The sequence below is a fragment of the Dermacentor silvarum genome, chromosome 6 (genome assembly GCF_013339745.2).
Source record: "Dermacentor silvarum isolate Dsil-2018 chromosome 6, BIME_Dsil_1.4, whole genome shotgun sequence".
Classification (NCBI taxonomy): domain Eukaryota; kingdom Metazoa; phylum Arthropoda; class Arachnida; order Ixodida; family Ixodidae; genus Dermacentor; species Dermacentor silvarum.
Genome location: NC_051159.1, coordinates 115359002 through 115384140, shown reverse-complemented (window position 1 = coordinate 115384140; position 25139 = coordinate 115359002). Strand labels below are relative to the sequence as shown.

At 44.4% G+C, this 25139-nt stretch overlaps 1 protein-coding gene across 3 annotated transcripts in view; it reads right to left on the bottom strand.

Annotated features, from left to right (window-relative positions):
• Positions 1 to 1157: 1157 nt before the first annotated feature.
• The window catches only part of LOC119455877 (transmembrane protein 161B), a 93220-nt gene continuing 69238 nt past the window's right edge, over positions 1158 to 25139 (bottom strand). For all 3 annotated transcript variants that reach the window (XM_037717392.2, XM_049669394.1, XM_037717391.2), the window contains 7 exons: positions 23131 to 23285; positions 21845 to 21905; positions 14409 to 14552; positions 8369 to 8482; positions 7240 to 7414; positions 4001 to 4097; positions 1158 to 2090 (listed from right to left, as the gene is read on the bottom strand). In XM_037717392.2, the coding sequence (XP_037573320.1) occupies positions 1819 to 2090; positions 4001 to 4097; positions 7240 to 7414; positions 8369 to 8482; positions 14409 to 14552; positions 21845 to 21905; positions 23131 to 23285 (1018 nt within the window). In that variant the 3' untranslated portion in view covers positions 1158 to 1818. The remainder of the gene's footprint in view (positions 2091 to 4000; positions 4098 to 7239; positions 7415 to 8368; positions 8483 to 14408; positions 14553 to 21844; positions 21906 to 23130; positions 23286 to 25139) is intronic.

Below are 25139 nucleotides of genomic sequence, written 5' to 3'. Positions count from 1 at the left end.
ATTATGTCCTGGTCGCCATACACTCTTGAAGCACCTTTGACTGCGGGCACCGGTGTTGCAGCTCATATTGAATGCAAGTGTGCATGCTTCAGTGGAAGCTACAATTATGTGTTTTGTTATTTTAATTTCCTTCAAAGTTGATATCAAGGCTGCTTTTTCAGCAAGATGCTTCTAAACACGAATGTTTGAATGGCCAAAATAACCTCAACATGAGTATCGCAACACGCACTCATCATATTATGCTTTAGCTGCTGTACAGCTGAATAAAGTTCCTTAGCTCATAAATTTACCTCACTTGCATTGCACAACACACTTAAATGTGCACTTCTAAATCCAAATAAAATACCATAGTACATCTGTCAGAAACCAACTGATAATGTGATATCCACTATAACACGCTTGAGCAAGGACAAGAAATGATGGAGTAAGCGTAGTTGTACACTGGTGCACATGCTTTGAAAGTACAACCCTTACACCTGTATTGAACAACCAACATGTCTTGCGGATGTGTCACGAGGAACCACAGAATCACTTGTGGTTGGTGCTAGCCTGATTTGCCAACAGCCTTTCTTGTGTATTTTCATTAGGAAGCTCTTTGTGGGATACCACTAAGCAGTTAAATGGGATTTTAAGCAGGACAAACACACTTGCAAGCGGGCAGTCCGCTTGGCAATGTTGCGTTCACAATTCTGTGATAAGAAGCACAGCCCCTGCCCTTTATATCTTGCGGTTGCCTGCAGAACATAATCATGTGAACTCAAGGAGATTGATGAGACAGCTCTATCAGCTGCCGCTATTAGGAAAGTCTGAAATTTGATGAAAAAGAATAAAAAGATACAAACAAAACAACATCGCAACAGAGCTAAAAAAAAAACTTCCATGTGAGAAAGGAGCCCGACACCGCCAGGCAGAGGGCTCGTAAGTACCATGACTTCAACACATCATAGACTAGCTCCAAGCTTTGTATATCCTGTACTGGGTACCCAGGTACAGAGGAATCTCGTTAATACGATCTTCACGGGAACCAGAACATAAAACATATCATCCGAAAATCGTATTATCGAAAGTATTATCCAACCAAATTCTATTATCGGGAAAAGAAAAAGCAACATATTATCCCGAAAAACGTATCATGTAGAATCGTATCAATGAGGTTCCCCTGTATATACACTGCTAATTGCAACATCCTCATATTACATGTCTGCTATACTCTGTATGCAGTTTGGGACAATAATTCATGTCCATGTGTACTGCAAAGTGTCAAAAATGAGGCAAAGCAAGCATCATTTACACAGCATCCTACCCACCTTAGCTAGGGGCATTTCATATCAATAAACATTTCTCTCTCTCTCTCTCTCTTGCTCCCCCCATGCCTTGCATTGTGCAGTCTCGCTCAAGTTTCCCCTATAGAGCAACCAACCAAAAGAGACTGATCCCATCAATGTTTGTCAATGTGCTCTCTGCATGCCTGAGATACCATCTAATTAAATGAGAACTTGCCACAAAGTTATCAGCTGCTTGGCCATTACAGTAGTAATGTTTGAAGTGCACAATCATCTCTGCACACATTGGGGCATAAGTGCAAATTCTGTGTGCACTGAGATGGAAGTTTACAGGTGTTCCTAGCAATCACGGTCATTTCACAAGCACTCAGATCTGAGTGGTGCTTCAAGCCTAAAGGAGTTCGACAAAACAAAAATTGGCATTCTGCCTGCTACCAAACGTACAAATCATTCCTAGCTAACTGCCTCTTCCACCGCACGTCCTTGTTACAAAACTCCGATTCGTACTATAGCCCTATCACTCATTAGCCTCAACCTAGGAAGTGTACGAGTGGTACACAAGTCCAACTACACTGGTAGCAAAAGATGTGGCGCACAGCCACCAAGTCATGAAGCTGAGAACACCACGGAATAACACAGGTGTGAAGACGGCTCGAAGGCCGGCCAGCGTTAATGAGAACTGCTGGCTGGTTGCCAGGATGGATTCTGGAGAGGGTCCCCTCGATGGTACTCCAGGGACAGGATTGTGCTGAAGAGGTGCACCGGGACCATTCGGTGACCACAGGTAGGCGATCCAGCTGTGGCCGCCTGAAGAAATGAAATGAGCAAGGAAATTGCACCATAATGCATATTGTGTCCCCGACGCAGATATGGCTTTCAAGATACAGCCGCAGGAGTAGAACACACCTCTCCCCCGTCCCTCCCCTCCCCCGGAGCCTTGCAGCCCACTCGGGCGCACACGGCCAACCGGAGTAAAACGTGCACCACCCCCTCCTTACCCTCCCCCCAGAGCGTTGCGTGCAATGGAAGATGGCGCACTTCCTTCCTGCTTCCCTTCCTTGCGTGCTCGAGATTGAGCCGCGATCACCGGCTCAATCTCGCACGCTTTCACTCACATACAGCATACGGTGCGCAGGGACGATTTTGTCGCCCTTGGACTTTATACGGAACCTCATGGCTATGGCAGAAATGCGCCTGGAGTGTCCGTATAATTGCTATTGCGATAAAAAAATGAAAGACATCACAATGTTTGTTGCTAATTTTTTTTGTCGAAAGGAAAATAAACCTTAATAAAATATATTAAGTTGAGCTAGATTGCAAGATTTGGCTTCTGTAATAACCAATTTGTCATTCTTAGCAAGAACAGAGCCCTTGTAAGCGAGAAAATGACGAAAATTGGAAATCAAAGCGGGGCCACCTGGTTGTGGTCTAAGGTACCTCTCATGTGACGTCAGTACTGGCTGATTCACAAAGAGCAGGTCACGTAGAGATTACGTCAACTTGTTCATTTTGGCGCTGGCAGTCCAAATTGAGGAGCAGCAGTGGAACTATCCGCAGCGGCGGAGCTATCAGGGGCAATTTTCTATGCAAAAAGTGATATATTGGCAAATGGAAAATGATGATAGACTTCTTGACAAATAATATATAGACCTAGCTTGACTTAATATTTTCCTTTAGTGTCTCTTTAGGTATATGTCACTAAGGGACCTTACAACAGATACAAAACCCTGACTTGTATAGAAAAACCAGTCTTATCACCCCACTAGCATTGACTTCAAATACATGGGCAAGATTTCCAGGAAAGTCTCTACAGAAGCACCACATTTGTCCGTCAAAACTTACTAGAATTTGTTCCATAATACAATCCTTAATACATTATCGCAACTCATCAAGTGGCAGAGAGTAATACAGATATTCAATATTAAATAAAAATATAACAGTTACAAATAATATTAACTAAACAGTTAAGAGTCACCTCAGGTCCCCTGAAGTAAAAATGAGTTTATCGTCTTCTAAAAGAGATCCTCAAAATCAAGCAGTTTCAGTGCTGACATTGTCTTGAAATTTGGCATTTGTAAACCTAATGGCTTGCAACCCAGTTCCAAGAAATATAAATTCATTGCAAGTAGGCAAGTGATAGCTTCAGTATAGATGGGCTGAATTAATTAGTTTTAGTAATTTGGCAGTCATGTTTAATTAAAAGCAAAGTGCATTAACACTGATGGCAATTAATTTCAGTGTGCAACATAGTGACCATGCTGAAACCAAAAGGCTGACTGTCTGAACTCATGCCAAAGTGCCTTCCTGTTCTGCATGATATGTAGTGAACAGAGACAAACTATATATGCTAACTCACAGTACAGATAATGAAGTATGTAAAACTTTGCTTGAATACATCCACAGACTAATGGCTGAGCACAGTAGTTCTTATGCGACCTTAATCTTACATCCCAGTGACCATTAAACCAGCTTTCAACAACATAAAGCGCGACAAAGAGCACAGAATTTCACACCTGCATTTGTAAGCAGAGGTAAAATAAGAGTTCGTAATGATATAAAAATGCACACAAACTCATTACATTTTTACAACAAAAACATAAAAAATTGTGTGACACAGGGTTGTTTGGTATTGTATATTGGAAACAGTGCGAGAAAAAAGGACATGGGACCTAATAAGAACTGCTGCAGTTGAGTGGTGCGTAAACCAAGCCACTGACCTAACGTTTTCAGCAGGAGAGCTGTAAATGCACATGTGAGCAATGGTGTGATGTACTGCAGGGCCACTACACACAAGTAGTAGAAGACTCGAACCACCTGAAAAAGCAAGAACATGGGAAAGAAAGGAAAGTGGAAAGTTCATTGAAAGTGCGAGATCACTGAAACTTACCTTGAGTGAATTTCACTGCAAGTGAGCCAGTCAACATCATGTTAGGCAAAAGTTACAAATACGTTTCACTGCACTTTTACACCCAATCTGTGTTGTGCACTTCGTTTTACCGGGCGATTGCCTGTGGCAGAAAGCACGATTCCTAGTCATTGAGTTGGATTACTGAAAGAGGCGGACAATACTTGCACAAGAAATTGAAATGCATAATTGACTAATTAACAAAAATTCACAAATTAAGCTTCTTATTCAATATACTTTGAGGCACAAATTGCAATGTACAAATTGTAGCCGGTGAGTTTGCAAGGTGTATCCACTTAGAACGAATGATCAGGATGACACCAGTTTCCAGATATGCATTCAAAGAGCACAAAGAAATACATACCACACCATGTCGCCCTCCTTGTGGTCCAGCGCGTTTGATATTCCAAATTTTTTTAACCACTCCATTACAATCGCCAGCAGGATGGCGGCCAGCTCCCAGACTAAACATTAACCAGTTCATCCTGTGACATATGCAAGTCTCTGGAGCGTTGAAAACACATTGTGTGACGCCGTCTCTGCTATCTTATCAGCAAAACAGCATCTTTTGAATTAGCTTTTGTACATTAGCCTGAAAGTGGCGTGCAGTAGGGGTGTGCGAATACTTGAATATCACTGAATCAAATAGTGAATGTTTGAATAATTCAAACTGCGAATCGAATGGCTGCTGTTTAATTTTTCGAATATTCGATATATTCGGTGCGGAGACCGGTGCAGTGCAACATGTCACAGCACCGGAGAACCCCTCGTGCTCGATGCCACCCAAGTGGGCATTTCACTTCGTTATTTGGCTCAAAGGGAGCTCTGATCGAGCATGCCGTGGACGGGCCAGCCCGGATGACGCGGTAGCTGACTTGGTCACTGCAAGCGCTCCCTGACATCGGCCCGATGCGGGGATCGCACACACATTGTTTGCAGAATGGCGCTGCGCGACGTTCACCCAGGGGGAGAGAGTCGTGTGAATTTGCTGCGACCTCCAGATTTCAGAATCTTTGACAGGTGGCAAATCTCGCCAAACTTGGCTGAAACGGCACAGACAGCACCCCTGCTCTTCGCCGTTGGCGCTGGCTAAGCATGGAGAAGTGATAGAGTCACATGACACGCAGCACTTTGTCTGTCGTGCAGATTAGCCACACGATAAGCCACCTGCCGTAAAGTTGGGATAGCCTTTCTGTTTTTTGAAAAAAATTGGAAAGCAAAACTTTCTATACAATCAATATAAGATTGCCACAAAACAGAGGTCCACTATTAGATGAAACTCATTGGTATTGTGTACAGCAGAATGTCACTAATTCATTAGTTGCTGAGGGAAAAAATCACTTGAATCTATTCAACAGAAGTTTTATGGTTAAAGAAAATATTTTCCAGACCTGCATATGCTAGAACTGAGCTGTAAACAGTGCTGACACACTAATTTGGTGTTCATTTTAATAAGAGTAGACCGCAGTGTATATCTTGATTTCTATGCAGCTAAGTTACTGATAGCCTACTTCATTCTTGTTATGCAATGCTTAGAGACTCCTGATCATGTGCAGCACCAAAAATTTGTAAGCATTCAATTTTGTGAAAACTTTTCTGGTACTTTATATTTGATACAATATTCTTTTTGATTTGATTCAATATATGATTCAAAATCTACTATTGAGTATTTGCACACCCCTAGTGTGCAGTCATCAGCATCCCACATGAGAACTTTTTTCTGCCGCCACGTTTGATGACAATGGTGACGACACTGGCTCAAATGATATGCTGTTGGTTAAAATTACATTAAATTATGGGGTTTTACATGCCAAAACCACCATCTGATTATGATGCATGCCATAGTGGGGGACTTCGGATTAATTTGGACCACCCGGGGTTCTTTAACGTGCACCTAAATCTAAGTACATGGGTGTTTTCTGAATTTCACCCCCATCGAAATGCGGCCGCCATGACCGGGATTTGATCCCCCAACCTCATGCTCAGCAGCCCAACCCCATAATCACTGAGCAACAACGGCAGGTTGATATGCTGTTGGTAACGTTGTGAATACGGTTTTGGTTTTGTATGCGATTGTAATGAGCAGGCAATTTTTGGACCAATTTTGTTGCAAAAGAAGGCGTGCATTAGAATCAGGTAAATGTGGTAATCATTCATTGTGAGCTGCCATTTCCACTTTGAAGTCTGCCAAAGGGAGGCCAAAAATCTGCGTTTTAAGCAGAAAATAATGTGTTTTCAATGCATTCAATGTTCCATAGCACCGCCAAGACAGACGCTGCAGCCATTGGGATTACAAGTCAAGTTCGATTTATCCAACGAGGGCTAATTTCAGGATCAAAACAACGAAAACCTTGGCTAATGGAAATTTATAGGTGATGGCTGGGACCTTCATTGGGGATCGAATCCACTGAGACATCTATGTAGCCGGAGTTGGATTAATGTGAGCCGACTGTATTATAGTATTACTGTGTGTGTTGCATCGTGTGTAGGCATGCGCATGTGTGCGTAGGGTGTGTGTGCCCTCGATGCTCTGAAATTGTTTTGCTCAGCTCTCCCTTACGCAAAGCCAACCTCGGCTGATTCAGGAGAAAATAAAAATCAAGAAGAAGAAAATACAACACCACAAAACAAGAATGGCCCAAGTGATATTCAATAGGAACTTCACTGAAACAACATGGGAATGGCACCAGGTCTGCAGGTGATATGCGAAATATTAGAAGTAGGCTTTTCCATGCTTATTAGGCACATTGGCCCACACAAGATCGCCGGCATCCCTCTCGTAGCACTACTGAGCCTAAGGCAGGCTTGCAAAGAGCGACGATGTAGAAAAAAATTGATGGTGTCAAGTATAGCAGAAACCAGCTCGTGCACTCCTGCTTTATTTCCACTTTTAGGTCGACGTCCTCCATCACGTGTGGGTCAAACAAGACGTTTGGGGAAGCGCACTTGCAAAATTCTCCGCGTCCCCTGTTCCACAGCTCAAAGTGCCCTGCAACCAAGCTGACACGTACAGCAAGCTGCAGGTCATGCACAAGAAAACGTCGTGCTTACCTTGCGCTGAAGGTCAATGTTGCTAATGTTCCCAGCTTCCTTGCGAAGCTCAGCCATTTTCTCAGGAGCCAGGTTCAGATAGGACTGCAGGTACCGTGGCATCAGAACGAGTCGCAGCACCACCACGGCCAGCACCAGCACGATGCGGCCTGCCTCAAATGCCTCGCCACTCATTCTGCACCAGTGAAGTGTTCAATGAGCCTAGAGCAGCAATGGCAGAATACATCTTGGTGCCACCGTTTCTGCCTCATACCTTACCTGTGATGTGCCTAGATTTTATTAAGACACCACATGTATACAGTGCCATGGATGTGACATATGAAGCCGCAATGACTTCTGGTGTGGAGTAGCAATGTATTTGTTAATTCTGCAGACTCTCGAGTCCATGGCTTAATATATATATAAAACCACAAAATGTATGAAAAGGCCCCACCTAAATACGATCTGACTTTGAGGGTTACAATGAGTATCACTCCCTGAGTCACGATTTTCTAGCGATTCCTTTTCCTGATGCTAATGCCTTTTGGTGCTTTTCACGTTCGTGAGTGGTCATACAACGCTTCGCCCTGGGCAAAGCATCGCTTGACCACTTACGAACATGAAAAGCACCAAAAGGCACTAGCATTGGGAAAGGGCATCACTACAAAATACTGGCCATGAAAACGATACCAAGACACGAGTTTCTTGCACAATAAAAATTCCAAGGAAAACATGAGCAAGGAATTATCGCTAGTGACTGCTCAGAAACTTCCAGTTGCCTGGCCAGCAAACAGATGAATTTAGCCTTATTCTGTGAGCTAACAGGCTGTGTACGTTCTCTAAATTAAGCTCACACGAGTTTATGGTTTTCCGCCATAATTATGATGTTTGTGATTTTCTTGTGTGTTATATATCTTGCCAAGCAGTCTTACATATCCACGTTTAGTAGTGCACAAATTTAGCAGGATGCACCCTGCTCTCTAGCTCTCTGTTATGCATTCAATGCTTTTGTAGTACTGGTCATAACCATAAACGTTGGACTGTCACTGTCTCATTCAAATCTCTTATTCTAGTCAAGTGATCGATGCAAACTCGAATTAGATTTAATGAAGTCAGAAAGAAAGCTAGAACGAATGCACCAGTCACTTACAGGTTTTCCCTCATGCCCGGAAATGATCTCTCGGTGAAGTACTCGCGGGCAAGAGGCTTCACCCACAACAGCACCACAAAGAGAGGCGAGACAAAGCTCAGGTGAAGCAGCAGCCTGCAATCAGAAAAAAAAAAAAAAACAGCAATGGAAAAGAATCCATAGTCTGTGATTTCACTGGCTATGAACACCTTTGCTGTTTGCTGTAACATTGACATGCTGTCACAGCAGGCACTGCCATCGTCTCAAGAACACTGCTCCTTTGCGCACACTAGAGTGTTGCTTGTTGTGCCTCTGGAATACATGCAACAGACGCTGGCACTCTTATGGCACCTTTGGATGGTCGCCATGATCCTCTGAATCTGAGCTGACTGCTTCCGAAGGCACTCTGGGTCTAGGTAACTGAACAGCCAACTGCTTTTCAGAGCAGTAGGAGGGAAGGAAGCGAAAACTGAGGGGAAGTTCTGGTAACGCAACCAGCATCACAGGATGCATTTAGATGTGAAACATGGCTGCGACGGCGACATATGTCGTGGGGACACTTGACTTTCACGCGTTCCTTGATATTGTTTTTCCTGCATTACTCGTGTTTCCTGTAATCCAGCTTTACCGCATGGCTTTGTGCCAGTGGCAGTCGGGGTGGTTGCAAGACTAGTAGGAGAGATGGTGTGAGTGTTGCGCTGTTAACGCCACCTAACGACGGGGTTACTCGGGTGCAACAGGGCTGGTCCTCTTTGGCGTGGGGTCGGCAAACAGCGCGCGCGGACCTTTCGAGCGCGCGCCGGCCCGCTCTGGGAGACCATCTCGCGAGGCGTCATAGCGGGGCACCGGGATGGACGAACACAACTGTTCAAACGCGCCGCCGTTCGTGTGACCATACACACGAACAATTAGGAGTTGGTGTCCAATATGAAACTAACATATTCACTCGCTATTCGGTCACGGTGAGTCGGACTTACTCGATTTGTTGAGCGCCCATCATATGCATGTTCTGTGGATAGTAATGCGGCCAGCATGCATTAGTGTACGAAAGGTGCAATAAAAGCTCTTTTGATTGTTTGCACTACTGTGTTGTCGTTCCTTTGTCCCAAGAGCACATGTGAGACCTCAGAACGTGGATGATAATAATTGTTGCTGTGAGTGGTGCAAGAGTAACCCTTCCCCAGCACAACCACTGGAACGGGTCGGGTTGCATGACTCGTAACCAAGCAGATTTCTTGGCTGCTCCAACAGCAATACTGAAAGCACTGATGCTGGAAACAGGTAAACATGGTAATCTGGTAATCATTCGTTGCGAACTGCCCTTTTTGCTCGCACACTGAAAACAGCTATTTTTGGCTGGAGATAAAGTGTCTTCTATGCATTCACTGCTCCCTAGCACTGCCAAGATAGACGCTGCAGCCCCAGGGGGTCCCCATTTTGGTCAGGCGCATTCATGCTGAGCAGTGGAGTTCGAATTATTTAATGAAGGTTAATTTCAGGACCGAATTAACCAAAATGTCGAATTATCCAGAGTCGAATAAACGAAAGTCTACTATACTGACCTTTGATGCCAGAACTTGTGATAATACAAAAAAATTTAAGAAAGAAGCTAAGGAGTGCACAGTGAGTGGTGGCAAGAAAAGTTATAGGTGCAATGGTAAGATATTAAAAGAAGGCAGTATGGACTAGACAGCCAACAGTGGTAGGCGATATTATAGTTCATAAAAAGTGTAATTGCGCAGATCATGTAATAAGTAGAACATATAACCACTGTTGTGTTTGAGCAAGAGAAAAGGTGCCAAGGAAAATGAATCACTGCCGAGGATAGCACAGGGTATAAGATGGAGTAATGTGATAAGGAAATTAGCACACACAGGGTAGAGTCAGCTAGAGCAAGACAAGAAGAATAACTGGAGGTCTTCACCTAGCTAATGGCTAATGATAATGAACAAGTAGATAATGATCAGGTAGAAGAGCCAAACATAATAAGAGCCGCATAAGCTGTAAAAAAAAGCAGCTTCCATGCACTGTTTTCTTCAAAACCCTGTAAAAAAAGCACACAAGCAAAGCCCTTCCATCAAGCGCTTGCATCTTATCAATGAATTTAAAGAACGCTCTTTCTTCAGGTAGACTAGCTCGTTTGTTAACTGACTTAAAGATCAGATGAATGTTTGTACGAGCAAATCATTAAACGAACTAATAAATTACTAATGTAGAGACGCAGCTTATGTGTTCATAAACAGCAAAGACCTATCTAGGCTCAGTGATGCAACAGCTACGGGCCCACATAAGAGGAGCAATTACATAGGAGTACTCACACTCAAACAAAAATTGTCAAATGAGAATAGCGATTAAGACAAACAGCAGTAAGTACACTTACATGGCACAAGCTGGGGAAAAGGAAAAAAAGAAAGAAAAAAGTGAAATGATCATAGTTTATCAAATCGATGATCACAAGCTGTTGCACAACCATCAATCAAGCAAATGAATACGTTATTGTTCTTCTTTTTGCATTTTCAATAGGAAGCAAGTCTTCCTGTCCATGGCGGTATAGTATGTCATTTTAAATGTTGGCACTGACACGCACTGTAAAGTGCATTCAACAAAGGTGCAATAGCAGAGTTACTTCGGACATGATTAGTAGAGACCGGATTTTAGGCAAATGCCTTTTTTGTTCCTTGCGCTCCTATTGCCCCACTTTGATATATGAGCATGAATTAGAGGTTAAGAAGGGCTTTTATAGTGTTTTTATAGTGCCTATAAATGCCAATTTTGGTGTTTGTGCCTAAATGCCTATAAATGCCTATTTTCAATATCGGCGCCTATATGAACACTATTTAGCCTCAAGTTTCGCTTTCTAGTGCAGTTAGAGAGTGTTATTCATGTTACCGGGCAACATTGACTGTTCAGAACTCTATGGGGTTCAACCTAGTCCTTTAGTTCAACCAACTCCCGGGAAACGCTGCCAGCAGCATAGAAATTCGACGTGCCGGCCAGCATACGCCGCCGCGCTGACATTGCGCGAGCGGTTGGCGAATGCGAAAACGCGGAGAGCCGTCAGGGGAAAGGAGAGTGAAGAGCAAAAGAAGAAAGAAAAATGTGATGCGCACGCGGCTTTTGTTTTGTTTGTAATTTACTTTTATTGCGATAACAATTATATGGACACTTCAACCGGATTTCTGCAATTGCCATCGCTGTGAGGTTCCGCATAAAGTCCAAGGGTGATAAAATCGTCGCCGTGCACCATATGCACGAGTGAAAGCACGCGGGAGACGCGCGCTATCACGGAGAGCGAACGCACGGCGGAAAGCAAACGCGACTGTCGTGCGAAAGGCCGTGGGGGTATGGGAGGGAGGGAGGCAGGGCGACGCTGTGCTGCGGCACCAAATGCTTATCTTGCAACCGGGCCCAAGGGGAACTGGCCACTCAATCTCCCACTCGAAAGCAAGAAAGCGGGAAGGCAGCCTGGGAGGGAAGGGGGGGGGGGGCGGCAGCTTCTACTCTGCCAACAACTGCGTTTGTACTTTATTTGGCTGTGGCGGTCGCCGGCACGGTCTCTTAAAAGCAATCTCCACATGGCTCTGACCTTTTATGCGCCGTGCATTCGCCGCTCAGTTTCCGTTGAAGCGATAGACCGCATGAACCTTCGCCCGCTGTGGCGGCTGCGCTTGCTGCCAGTGTTTTGACAGTCGTCTGCGGTCATTCAGAGTGATCTATTCATGTTTGCTTGTGTGCACTGACACCACGCTTGTTAATTCAGTTAGTAAGCGAATGTGTCCAAGTTTATGTAGCCGATAAAACTACTATCCCTACTCCGAATAGCTCTCTACTAATGTGGTATTGCAACTGATGCTTCGCCTTTCGGGCGAAGCTGCGACATTTTTTTTAAGGTGTTCACCGCCGTCGGCTGTTCCTTCTCAGCGTACGAGATCATTCTCAGTGACAAGAGGCACAATTTTGAATCCAAAAATCTAGAGAAGATGGTATTTTGCTATTGTTTCCACAATCTTCACAGTGATTCTTAGACTACGTTCCGCATGCTCTCCAAACAGATTTCTTCAAACACGTGCACTTCAAATGGGCGGAAGTGTATTTGGCAGTGTTGGGACGTCTGGCCTGTACACTTCGGATAATGTCATTGTATATGAGGAAATTGCCAGAGTTGTACCTAACAGTCCTCATGTAAGAACATGCTAATTTCTTAATAAATCGTAGTCTCTCTTGCATTTGTTATTTGTCTGTTTTTGTTGTGTCTTAATTTAATTGCGTCAGGCAGAGATAAACTATCGGTTTTTTAAATCAGTATTCCCAGCTTTCAAGTATTCTTTTTCATGCCTGTTTCACTATATGCGGCACTCGAGTACAGTGGCCATTGAACATGAATATGAGCAGTGTGCTTATTGAATGAAGCCAATTGATCGTCATTAGTCCAGAAGTTTTATGGGACAATTGCACGGCTATGTTCAACTGTTGGCGCCTTTGTGCCATCATAGGCAATAACATTTCTTGTTTTCCTATTGTAGATATAGGCCGCGCATGTGTTCGTCTGAAATTATTTGCATTTATGTAAAAATTTATTGTGCCTATATTTACGACGTTGGGGGTCTAAAACATTGTTTTGCGTGCCTATTTTTGGCGCCTAAAACGCACTTTTTTAATGCCTAAAGATGCGATCGATGAAAATGAGTGAATTATCCGGCGGGTTAAACTAAACAAGGTGCACGAAAAACGCTGAAACACACCACCGATTCATTTGGCAGTGGCAGTATTTGCATGAGTCTAACACACCCCAGAATCAAACGTGCGCCAACTTGCTATGAGTTGAAAGCAGAAAACTAACATATAAATGACATTAAAGTTACTATACAAAGTACTTGAAATCTAACGCACAACCGATTATTTAACAAGAAAAATGGGCAAGGGACGAATATGTGCTGCACAATGGCGGCTCGTGACTTATAATTAGCTTCACCGCACAGTTTTTTAAAGTTGGCTTTTCTACAGAACATTAGTGCTAAGCGGTAAAGCATATGAGCGCCTCAAAGGCGGTTTTGGTTTCCCATCCGATTGGCACCACACAAGCAATTTTCTACCCTAACTTTCCTGGAAAAAAATAGCACACACCAGGATCGGATAAATACCGCAATCAGACATTGTCAGCTACAGTTATTGCTTGAAAATCTTTCTATGGCAAGCCAAAAATGGGCATTTTCAACAGGAGATGACATGTGTTCAATGCATTCACAGTCTCCTACGCTCCGTCTAGACAGATGCTGCCACTATAGGGGTCACTATTTGGGTCACCATATGGTTCAGGCGCGTGCTTGCTGACTGGTTAAGTTTTAGAGCGAAAGCTCTACTACGTCATGTCTCGCAAGGTCGTTCATCGCATTGCAATGACCTTGAGCCGCCAGAGCGCAAGTATGACAGGTGTGAAGTCACGCCACGTGATCCACTGCAGAGAGGCGTCGCCGCTGCACTTGCTCAGAGCCTCGCCGCTGCGGTACCATGTATGTGACTAGGCGAGGGTTTAGTGGCAGCTTCGTTAGCGCTTGGTCGCTCAGTCTCACCATGGATGATGCACCGGCTGGGCCGTCTGTGCAAGCGCTTCAGCGCAAGCGGTAGGCTGAATCCAATCATCCAGTAGATATAGCTAGACGGCAGACTGCGAAATCTCAAGCAAAGACCGTCTACGTCACCATTCAAGAAACACAGAGACACACCATCAGATTTGCAATAAAGCCTAACTTTAATGAAATACTGTGTGCACAGTCCTTGAAAAACCAAGCCAAACAAACCTTTCGCTCGTGATAATAAGGTTTACAGGTGTTAAACCTCAGCCATTTTTTAATTATCTGGCGACGGCCAATTTTAAGATCCAAATAACAAATGTTTGGGCCCACAGAGATGCATTGGCACTGGCCGGTACCTTAGGTAGAGATCGAATTAACCGAAAAATTGAATTAACCAAGGCTGAATTAATGGAAGTCTACTGTACTTCCGTGCTGTGCCATAAAGTTGATCACTAAACATGCTTATCTAGTCAAGCTGGCCAACTTACCTGATGAAATGCTGTCCTTCGCAGTACTTAAATGCGTCCCAGTGCATGCGTGCATAGCGGAGGCCAGGAAATGTGAAGAAAGCTCCCACAAGGCCGCACCACACAGCTAGGAAGAACTTGAACATCAGTTGAGATGTGGGACCACTGGGAATCAGAAGCAAACGTCTGTCTAACACAAAAAATTGCACACAATTGGAACTCACAGAAAGGGACACTAAAGGCAAATACTAAGTCCACGTGGACTGTTCAAATACCATTCCAGAAACCTAGCATCGCTTGTTTCGTGCAAAGAAAAGACTTAGTTTACGAGAAAATTGCATCTGAATGGTCCGAATGCCTTTATGGCAATTCATATCCCCTCCATGCCAACCGGGATGTGGTGACGCTGCACACGCCATCACCGCCCTTTGCTGCCATCGGTGAGAAAAACAGCACCTGACAGACGGTGCTGCTGTCGGTGAATAAAACGGCACCCGACCGACGGCAGTACGATGCGCCACTGCAGCTGCTTTTGGTCAAGTGGCGTGGACCATTCGGACATCCCGCGACATCACATCGAATTGGAATTCTCTGCTACTTGCAGTTTGTGCGAGGTACGCGAGCCAGCAAAACCAGTGCAGCACTACGTGATAACGGAACTAATAAAACGTGAAAGCACGGGCGGCGCAGAGTCGAGCAAAAACAAAACCTCTGGACCGCCTGCGGCGTTGTCAGCGGTGTTACCTTCCGCCGAGCAGGGCTCCGAGCCGAGACCGGAACACGACGCCGGACGATGAACAAAGTTTTTAATACAGCGTAACTGCTGTTGGTAGATACACAGAATGCCCTCGGCGTGGCTCGGCTATCCTTTTTAACAGCTTCGCCTTCACAAAGGGAGAGGGAAACACAACCGCCTCATAGATAAGAACCATGCGCAACACATAATCATGCTGAACAGGTTCGCCGGGCTTCGGCGCTTGGTAAAGACAGATGCATGCGCGCGAGCGCAACAGCAGTGTAATGTCAATGAGTTAAGATAGGAATAAACTCTAATTGTCCAACGGTTATGGCTGTTGGTGCCCGGGGCTGGGCTGCCAGGGGTCCAGCGCCGGAGAAAAATCTTTCGAGATCCTCGGCAATGGCCTTGGGCCGCTGAATGAGTTCTTTTTTCTAAAAATGAAATAGAATCCGTGAAATAGAATTTTTTTTGTCTTATAATACACTACAATGATGGTTTTATAATGAGTGGTTCAATACTAGCGACAGAATTTAAATGAGGAGTGCCTTCGTCATCAGCCAAGTACTTGAATGTCCCGGGGAGTCTCTAATCATGTCTTACATTTACTTCAATTTCTCAATCCCTAATCCATCACTATAGCTTGACTTAGTATTTGCCTTTAGTGTCCCTTTAAGGCATGTTTGTGACCTCAGCTTGTGATGAGTGATGTTCACTTTTGGCTTATGACAAGCCCTCCTCACTACATAGATGGCGATAAGACATCCTGTCATCATTGCTTGTATTGAATTAGACTTCCCACAATATTTGAAGGCATATTTCTGTGTTCTAACCATGTTATTAAAGCAGACCACATGCAGACATAAAGACATTACTTCGCAATCTATGAATGCTTCAGTTCTTCTATCCTCCCTTTGAAAAAGTTGTGTAATAAGTCCCAAGCGTTCATCTCCCTTAAAATTTTTGCCCTTCATCAGCTCCTTATGGGACTGCATGTCACCAATGACAATAACAAACTGATCTTGCAAATGTGCTTTTTCAATCCTCAGCACGCCTTCGGAACCAGAACTTGAAAACCTAAACTTTGGAAGCCAGAAGCAACCTGGCATTGGTCTATCTGCTAATGACTTTCTCACCGAGTATGACTACTTCGTGGCTTGTGAGTTGTGTATGATGGATGGCATTACTGCGTGGCATCATAACAAGAATCTGTGAGAAAGAATGACAATGTTGAAGAGGAAAATGATGAGAAGCTACTAATGATTTCCAAAACAATGAACACTTTCGATGTTCTGTGCCGTGCTACATGTTTTGGAAAAGTTAGTGATAATGCATGCACAAATACCAGATCACAGTTTGACAAATGACAAACAGTATTGACAATGTGAACCCAACAATATGTTTGTATATGGATTTATGTATTTCAGAGCATTTGCTGAGTGACCTAACCAAACGAAAGGACAAAGGAAGGCCTCTATTAACTTTTCACATTGAAAATTTTGAATTACTTTAAATGCATGATTTTATAAAAAGTCGCCGGCGTATGGTCCCCACTGCTGTGTTGTTTAATCATATCAATTACAGATGACAAATACTTCTGACTACCCCACAAGATTGCTACTGCTGTTGTTCTACAGTATATTTTGAAACAATGCTTTGCATTTGTAGCTTGTTATTCATATCTGACTAAGAATGTGAAGAAGGTACAAGTTAGTCAAAAACACAGCCTTCAATAAACACACACGTGGGAGTCAGAGTTAGCATCATCTGAACAAAAAAATTGGTGTGGTTTAGCTTTGGTTAACCCTGGTTGATAGCGAAAGCTTCACTGCCCTGGCTAGGCCCATTGTCGAGCTGTGGCCGAGGTGTGGTTTCGCAATGATATACATACATGTTTGCACTGAATAAAGTGTTTATTCATCATTTTTTTATGCCTATGAAGACACTGCGGTGATCAGTAAAGTAGTGAGACGTGGTTGCAACTCACAGCCGGGCCCAACTCTACTCGGGCAATAGCGGCAATGTCTCCTTTCAGATTGGGGAGATCCAGACTGCAGTATACCACCCTCCCAAAAAGGGCACACCACAAGGAGCAGTCATCTCACCCACGCTCTTCAATGTCGCCATGATCGGCCTCGCAAGAAAACTGCAGGACGTAGAAGGCCTCCGCCACGCCTTCTACGCAGACGACATGACACTCTGGACCACAACAGGGTCCTTTATTGAAAAAGAAGAACGGCTGCAAACTGCAGCTGACCTCATCCAAGAATACGTCAGCCAACGGGGACTACAATGCTCGCCAGAGAAATCTGAACTCATACGAGTCTGGCGAGGCCGGGGTAACCACACAGTCCCCACAGACCCACCACGAAAAATCGAGGTACACCTTAACGGGAGCCTCATACCAGAAACGTCATTGCTCAGGGTGCTGGGCATGTGGCTGCAGTCTAACCAGCGTGCTACACACACCCTTACGCTCCTCAAAACCAGTGTCAAGGCGATATCACGCATGATATCCCGTGTAAAATCGAAGAATAGAGGCATGAAGGAAGGGGACACACTCCGACTGGTAAAAAGCCTGGTGGTGAGCAGAATCACATACAGCCTTCCCTACTACCATCTCACACAATCCGAGACGAAACAGGCCGACACGCTCTTGAGGATGGCTTTCAAGACCGCTCTCCGCCTGCCGATGAGTACATCGACTGAGAAATTATTGGGCTGGGGTTACACAACACCCTCAGTGAACTCACAGAAGCCCTTCACGTCTCACAACAACAGAGACTTGCGCGGAGTGACACGGGCCGGCAGGTCCTACAAACCTTGGGCTTCAAAGCCAGAACAATACGAACCCAAGAAAGCTGCACGATACCTCGTCACGTCCAGGACAGGTATCACATTGCCCCAATACCACGCAACATGGACCCTAACCTACACTCCGGAAGGAGGAAAGCGAGGGCCCAATACATAGAGAAAACATTCAGGTTCAATACCACGGCCCGTTTTACGGATGCCGCTATGTACGGAACGAAGAAAAAGGGGGCAGTGGCAGTGGTCTGCGACCGCCGAGGCCACGTCACCTCCAGTGCATCGACCCGCCCCTGCACGATCACGGAAGCGGAAGAGCTGGCCATCGCGTTAGCCATCCGCGAAGGCCAACACGCAAGCAAACCACTGACGATCCTCACGGACTCCCAGCAGGCCTGCCGCAACTTCCTACAGGGAAGAATCGCAAGACCTGCGGCACAAGTCCTAGCCCAAATACCCAAGGAGGACACTGACGACAACTCCATCATAACCATCATTTGGATACCGGGTCACGCTGCCATCACGCGTAACCTGTATGCCGACAGAGCAGCTCGAGAATTTGCACATAACCGAGCACTCATCACGCCGACTGCTGATGACCCTGACCCAGTTGACCCCGAGTATTCAGCAATCCTGAACTACCACAGAGGGAGTCGCTTGCGATATCCCCCACCCCATCGAATACTAAAGACGGAGGATGCCGCTGCCTGGCATAGGCTCCAGACAGGCACTTACACGAACCTACACATATTACATTGCCTGCACCCCACAGCCTACAGGGATGAATGCCCGTGGTGTGGGGCCACACCAACCCTATACCACATTACGTGGGAGTGCACGCTACACAACATAGAACACCATGACACGAACACCACGAGGGAGCAATGGGAGGCACTACTGTCCAGCTCGGCCCTCGACGACCAGCTAAAGCTGATCCAGAGAGCAGAGAAGATGGCAAGAGCCAGCGGAGCCCTGGACTAGGGGACCCGACGATTAGCGATGCCCCATTGGGGCAAGACAAAACTATCTTTGAATTAAAGTTTATCTATCTATCTATCTATCTCCTTTCAGGGCTCTGTAAAGGACTAAATATAGTCCGACGTAGCGTGAAAGGAAATGTGTTGACACCTAGAAAACCTCTTGCTGCCTAGCATGCCATAGATAAGGTTGCCACTTGACTGGTTTAACAGCGGCACAACCGGCTTTACCCTCATGGCACTGACTGCTTGTTCGACCCCGACACTTACATGCCATTTGCCGGTTTTCCGGTTCTCCATTCATTGAAACATTGTAAGCTGCTTCAGAAGCACTCTGTATGACGTCCATACATCGTAAGTGCAGCATTATTGGCAGTGCCCTCAGCTGTAAGCAATGAGTCCAAGGCAAAACGCAACTGCCAATGCCAGTGTGGAGTAATGCATACTAGAGGTGGGGCATAGACCTAGCATGAGCAAGAAATAAAAACAGGCCAGCTGCCTCTAGTGTTTTGCTGGCCTCAGTTGTTGTGTCCTAGCGCTCCACAAAGCAACTGTACTGTTGCAAGCAAATTGATTCATAATTGTTTAAACTTTCCAACTTTCCTTAAAGCATTAATTTATTTATGGTTATTTCACTCCTTTCCTGGACATTATGCTGGAAAGTCAACACAATCAATTAAAATAAGAAAATTATTTGAATAACGCACGTCGTATACTAAGAATAAAATTTTAGTCTATATTTCTTTATTTATTTCAATACTATACTGCAGGCCACGGTCACTAGCCCAAGCAAGAAGGGCATAGTAAATGTACATGCATTTCATGCGACATAGTTGCATGTCTTATATATATATATATATATTATAAATCTTAATAGAAAAACAAGAGGGGAAAAAACAGAGCGCTGGCCTGTCCCCCTGTTCCCTTTCTTTATTCTGTTAAAATATATATTTTCATTTTCACGATAAAAACAATGTTGCAGCAAAAGCAAGAGCACCAACTAGCTGAACTCTCTTCTTTTGTCATAAATTTCATGCACAAAATCACACACCACAAGGAAAAAAATATATATATTCTATTAACGCAGACATAGCGAGAAACTATCAAGTACAAGAAAAAATACTGAAAGTGCAAGCATAACTGTATCGACAATACCAGCCAGCTTCATCATATATATAAAATAGCATACAAGAGTGATAATGAACACTTCAGTCAGTGCACAAAAGAATGATTTTGTTTTCATTGCAAATGTTCATAACATGTATCACAATTAACTGTACTAACAACTTTATTATGTATTTTGACATCTAGTCTTCTACATATTGCTGTTTTTCTTAGGCTACTATTATGCCTCACAAATAAATTGTTGTCAACAAAAATAACATGAAGGTTAAGTGTGTACATCACATTTTATATAAAGCCTTTCTATAAATTTCAATCAAGCAACGTTTGTACTCGGCATATACCTGCTTTGTTTTGTTTTCATTGTGTTTGTTGCAGTACAGTACTTCTGATAACGTGCCCCCACCTTTCCTTCTTAGTGCATTTTTTTTAAATTCTCGGCAATGGTGGCAACCTTTGCTATAAACAATATTTAGGTTGGTTTGGTTGGTTTATGTGCGGTAGACAGTCAAAGAATGCCGCCACCTACAGCTCTATCTTGAGGTCCTTCAACATGATATCCTGGTTTCCATGTATGGTTATCCTGACTCTACTCAGATCTCAGCCATTTGCGTACTAGCACACACTTTCACAATGGCTCCTACATTTTAGAGTGTGACTGAAATCTGCTTTACAAAAATGACTGCTGTGGCATCGCAGCAAATGGTAGAAAATTTTGTGTAGTCTGTGAGAAACTGTCCTTTTAGCTAAAGAAATAAAAAAGCAAAAAGAAAAAGAAAGAAGCTCATTTTAGAAAAGGCATGTAAAACAAGAGACAAAACGAAGAAGAATGACAGGGCATGTGTGTGTGCGTTTTTTTCTTCCATTTTCTCATGATTGAATAGAGAAACTTAAACTGGGCTGATGAGCATGTTTAATTTTCAGTATAAAAAAAGAGCAAAGGAAAATTTGCCCTGAACATGCAGAACGTCTCTTTGGTGACATTACTGTATTTTTCCACATATAACCCTCCACCGCGTATAACCTGCACCCCCAATTACAACAGCCGGGAAAGAAAAAATATATATATCTGCGCGTATAACCCGCGGTAATAAATTCATGCAACAACGCTCAAATCTTTGCAAAAACAGTCCATTCACGGATACAAAACTCGTCCACATCATTGTATCATCGGCCAGCAGCTCTGTTCCTCCCTCTTTGGTGATGCTGATAAAGCTGGATTCACACGACGGATGTCATCCCGGACAAATCAGTCACATGACATCTGACGCAAATCGGACCACTTCGCAGGCGCAGCTAGCATTCATGCGACAGAGGATGATAGTGCGGCCGGAGCAGCACTCGCACGGCGCAACAGCGATTTGGCTATCAGCCGTATCGCATATATGTCACCGGCGCATATATGTCAATGCACGCGGCGCCGGCTATGTACGAGTTCGCCGCGTGCATTATTCGCAATACGCAAAATGCCGACCCGTAAAAAGGAGGAGAATGGACAACCATGATGAAGGGAAAAAGGAATCTTAAACACGCAGTGGTGGGGAGAGGGTAGGATTCCCTAGGAGATAACAAAAATAAATGACCGAGAACTTTGCCTTGAGGTGTGGCTACACTGCAGCGGGTACCGCGCTTCACGGCAAAGTTTACGGCAAAATTTAAAAGTAAAGTTTACATATGACCCGCACCCCAAATTTACTGCTGACTTTTCTGAATGTTTGGTGCAGGTTATACGTACAAAAATATGGTATTCATACTACCTAGACTGCACAGCAGTGGTAGCCCATGGGTTAAAACTACAGTGAAGGCTAGCTCACCTTGAACTCAATCCTTGCGTTTGAAGAAACTGGTGAGAACTCTCGTTGAAACTTCTATATGCTGCCAAGAAGAAAGCAAAAAAAAACAACGTGTACATTCACTAGTTGACTTGGACACTGCTAATCTGTAGCAAACAAGTGTGCACCAAAACATCACAACACAGATGCTGCAAAGGAGAGTTGGTCAGAAAGCAAGCACAATCTTTTGCCTTATGCTTGCCAAATGGCTTCCCCAAGTATGGACACATATTTTTGAAGCCGTAGAAACTCCGCTACACGTTTACTGCACATAAACTGATGACACTCAACAAGTCCGACGGTTAGTTTGATTTCCTACCAGGGTTGGTCTCGAAATACCGGACCTGACGACCTGATGCCCAGCTATATTTGCAGGTGTAGTGCAGGTATGATGCTGCTCAAATAAATTAGCATATTCACTTGTTTAAGACCCGCCCTTGTGTAAGGTCCACACCCCTACTACGGAGTGCGAAAATTTGGAACAAAAAGTTTCACTAAGTGTCATGCACATACTTGTGTGCTGGCTCATTCCCACAAGCCGCTACAAGATCACACTAGACTGCGCCCGAAAAACCGGTCAGCTACTGTAAATGTGTTCATAGTCAGCCTCCAGTGGTTGCATTTATTTGCGTAGCAGTCTTTGCACAGTTTGATGCTTCAATGAGTAGCCATAAGCCTGCCTCGTGCAAGGGCCTAACACGATAAAAATTCTGAGGAAAAAAAAAAAAAGTACAGGCCTTACATGAGTAAATACAGTAACTATAATGCTATGCCCTTTTCTTCCACCTGCGTTCGCACGTTGATGGAGCGAGGTAGTGTATCCTGATGTCATGGCGCATGTATCTTATGGGTACCAAAAATGAAATTGGTTCATAGGAAGGGACAAACGTTACAGTAAATATCTAGGGCACTCTGGCACTTACAAGTATTTTTTCTAAGGTTCTGACCTTCACTTACTACAAGATTTCTGACAGCAGCAGTAAAGAATAAAAAGGCAACTGCAGCCGCTGGGCTGCATCTTTCGTTGTGTTGTGCTAGTTGCGTGCAACTGCCTAGTCTCAATGCGTTCTTGGCCCACACTTCATAACATCCGCCTTCTTTTGCAACAACAGTATGGTCCACTACTAATAAATTCAAGTTATAATTCCCAGTCCTGTAATCTTGTGAAAAAGCTTTCCTGCAATGTGAAATCTGTGCTGAGCTTATAATCAATGAGAAAGAGAAGAAAACAGAGAAAGAGAGAGAGAAAGACAGTTAGGGCCACTCACCGTCCCGTAGGCCAAACTCGAGGAAGTCTTCGTCAGCAATCAGTGCCACCATGGCAAGGACAAAAAATGTGAATCCCGAGACAAGGCAGAGCGAGCGTTCCCCAATGGGCTCCTCGCCACGGAAATACAGAGCTGTCAGTGAGAAGAGGACCTTGCTGAAGAGGAACCACGTGTCAAGGACAGCAAAGTCTGGCGAGGAGGACGGGTGAATGCAGTGCATACTTACAACCAGTTGCCAAAGAGAGTGCCTGGGCTAGTTGTTAGTTTACTACAGTTAGTTAGCACTCATTCATTTATGTGTTTAACTTACGCCTCAAGGTTCAGAGGTAGTGATGCTAAACTATTGGCAGATTGACTATCGATAGCATGCATAGTTTTTTTTTTTACCTTTCTATCGATAGTCTAAAAAAGACTATCAGTATAGTTAAACCTTGATAACGAACTTCAATGTAACGGAATTCTCGATATAACAAAGTATTTACCTTCCCATAACTTCCTGCCCATTGAACACAATGTGTTTTGAACCTCAATATAATGAAGTGTGTTTATCTATACACAATTTCAATTCGTGTATTGTGTAGCAGAATTTCTCTGCTGCCTCGAGGGAATACTGAGGCAATAAATGAAAACTTCTGTGGATGCAGATGGTCAAATGGTTGAATTACATGCAGCTGCTTGCAAATGCACCTCTCAAAAAACGCACCCACCTGCCGTGGTGGCTTTCTTTTGGCTATGGCGTTCCACTGCTAAGCCTGAGGGCACTGGATTTGATCCTGGTGACAGTGGCCGCATTTCGATGGGGGCAAAATACAAAAACACCTGTGTATCATGCACTGGGTGCACATTAAAGAACCTTAGGTGATCGAAATTAACCCACAGTCCCCCATTACAGCATGCCTCATAATCATATCTGAGATTTGGCCCATTAAACCTTAGAATTTAGCCTTCTTTAAACACACCTCTCAAACAGCGTGTCGCGTGACCGAGGGCGACCGCCGAAACAGAGCAGCATCATGTTCCGTATGAGCAGTATGTTCCGTGACAAGATCCTATTGCGGCCCGGACACTGTAAGCTTTGGGTTGTGAGTGAAAGCATGGGAGGGTGAGTCGAGGACGTTGGCTTGATGAGAGCAGTCCTCTCGTGTGAGCAAGAGGAAAGGGGAGCGAGCTCATGATAACGCGATCGAGCGCGCGAGGGAGGGAGGGGAGCCGGGGCAGGTTGGCACACACCTCCTTTTCTAGTCCGTGGCTATGTATAGCTGTCAGTGTAGCTTAGCCCTGTTTAGCTGCTCGCCCTATTTTAGCTAGAGGTAACCTGCTGTGTGTGCAAGACTGGGTAAGCCGAGATGGTGTGACATCATGTGCGCTGTCTTACCGCGCCGCACGTTTAGTGCTGGAGGTTGTGTAATCTCGAGTTTCGGAGATGCGCTGAAGCAAGAGGCAGACGAATTCGCACCCCCCTGCCAGCACTTTTCCTGATAGCATCGTCCCACTGCTGAAGACACTATCAGCCGCGGAGGCAGAGTGGAAGCGAGTGGTTTGCTTTGCACTGCCCATGTGAAGATATCGTCGGCACTGCATGAAACTGTATCTTTTGTAACCGACTCTCAAGTTCAACAAAATAAATTTTTTCTAATCCAAATTTGATTTTTCCGACTGCCTGATAATTCAGAACATTTTGCAGGCCTTTTGTAAGAGAGATCCATGAGAGACTGCATATTTGCATAAAAGGTTCAATTTCATTATGATGAAATTTCAATATAACAAAGCGAATTGCCAATTTTACGGACTTTATACAGTAGCTGACGGATTTTTTGGACTCCAAAAATTCGATCTTGTTGGATATTCCGAACTTCATAAGTGTACCGTCAGGATTCCCAAAGGGCTAATGCATTTTCGTGATCGATTTTTCGGACGAATCTAGGTGCAAATGTTCGATTCTCCGGACTAAATCGCTCGCTTCAAGCCACGCTACCCGTTCTTGGGGATCGCCAGGTTGGATTTTCCGC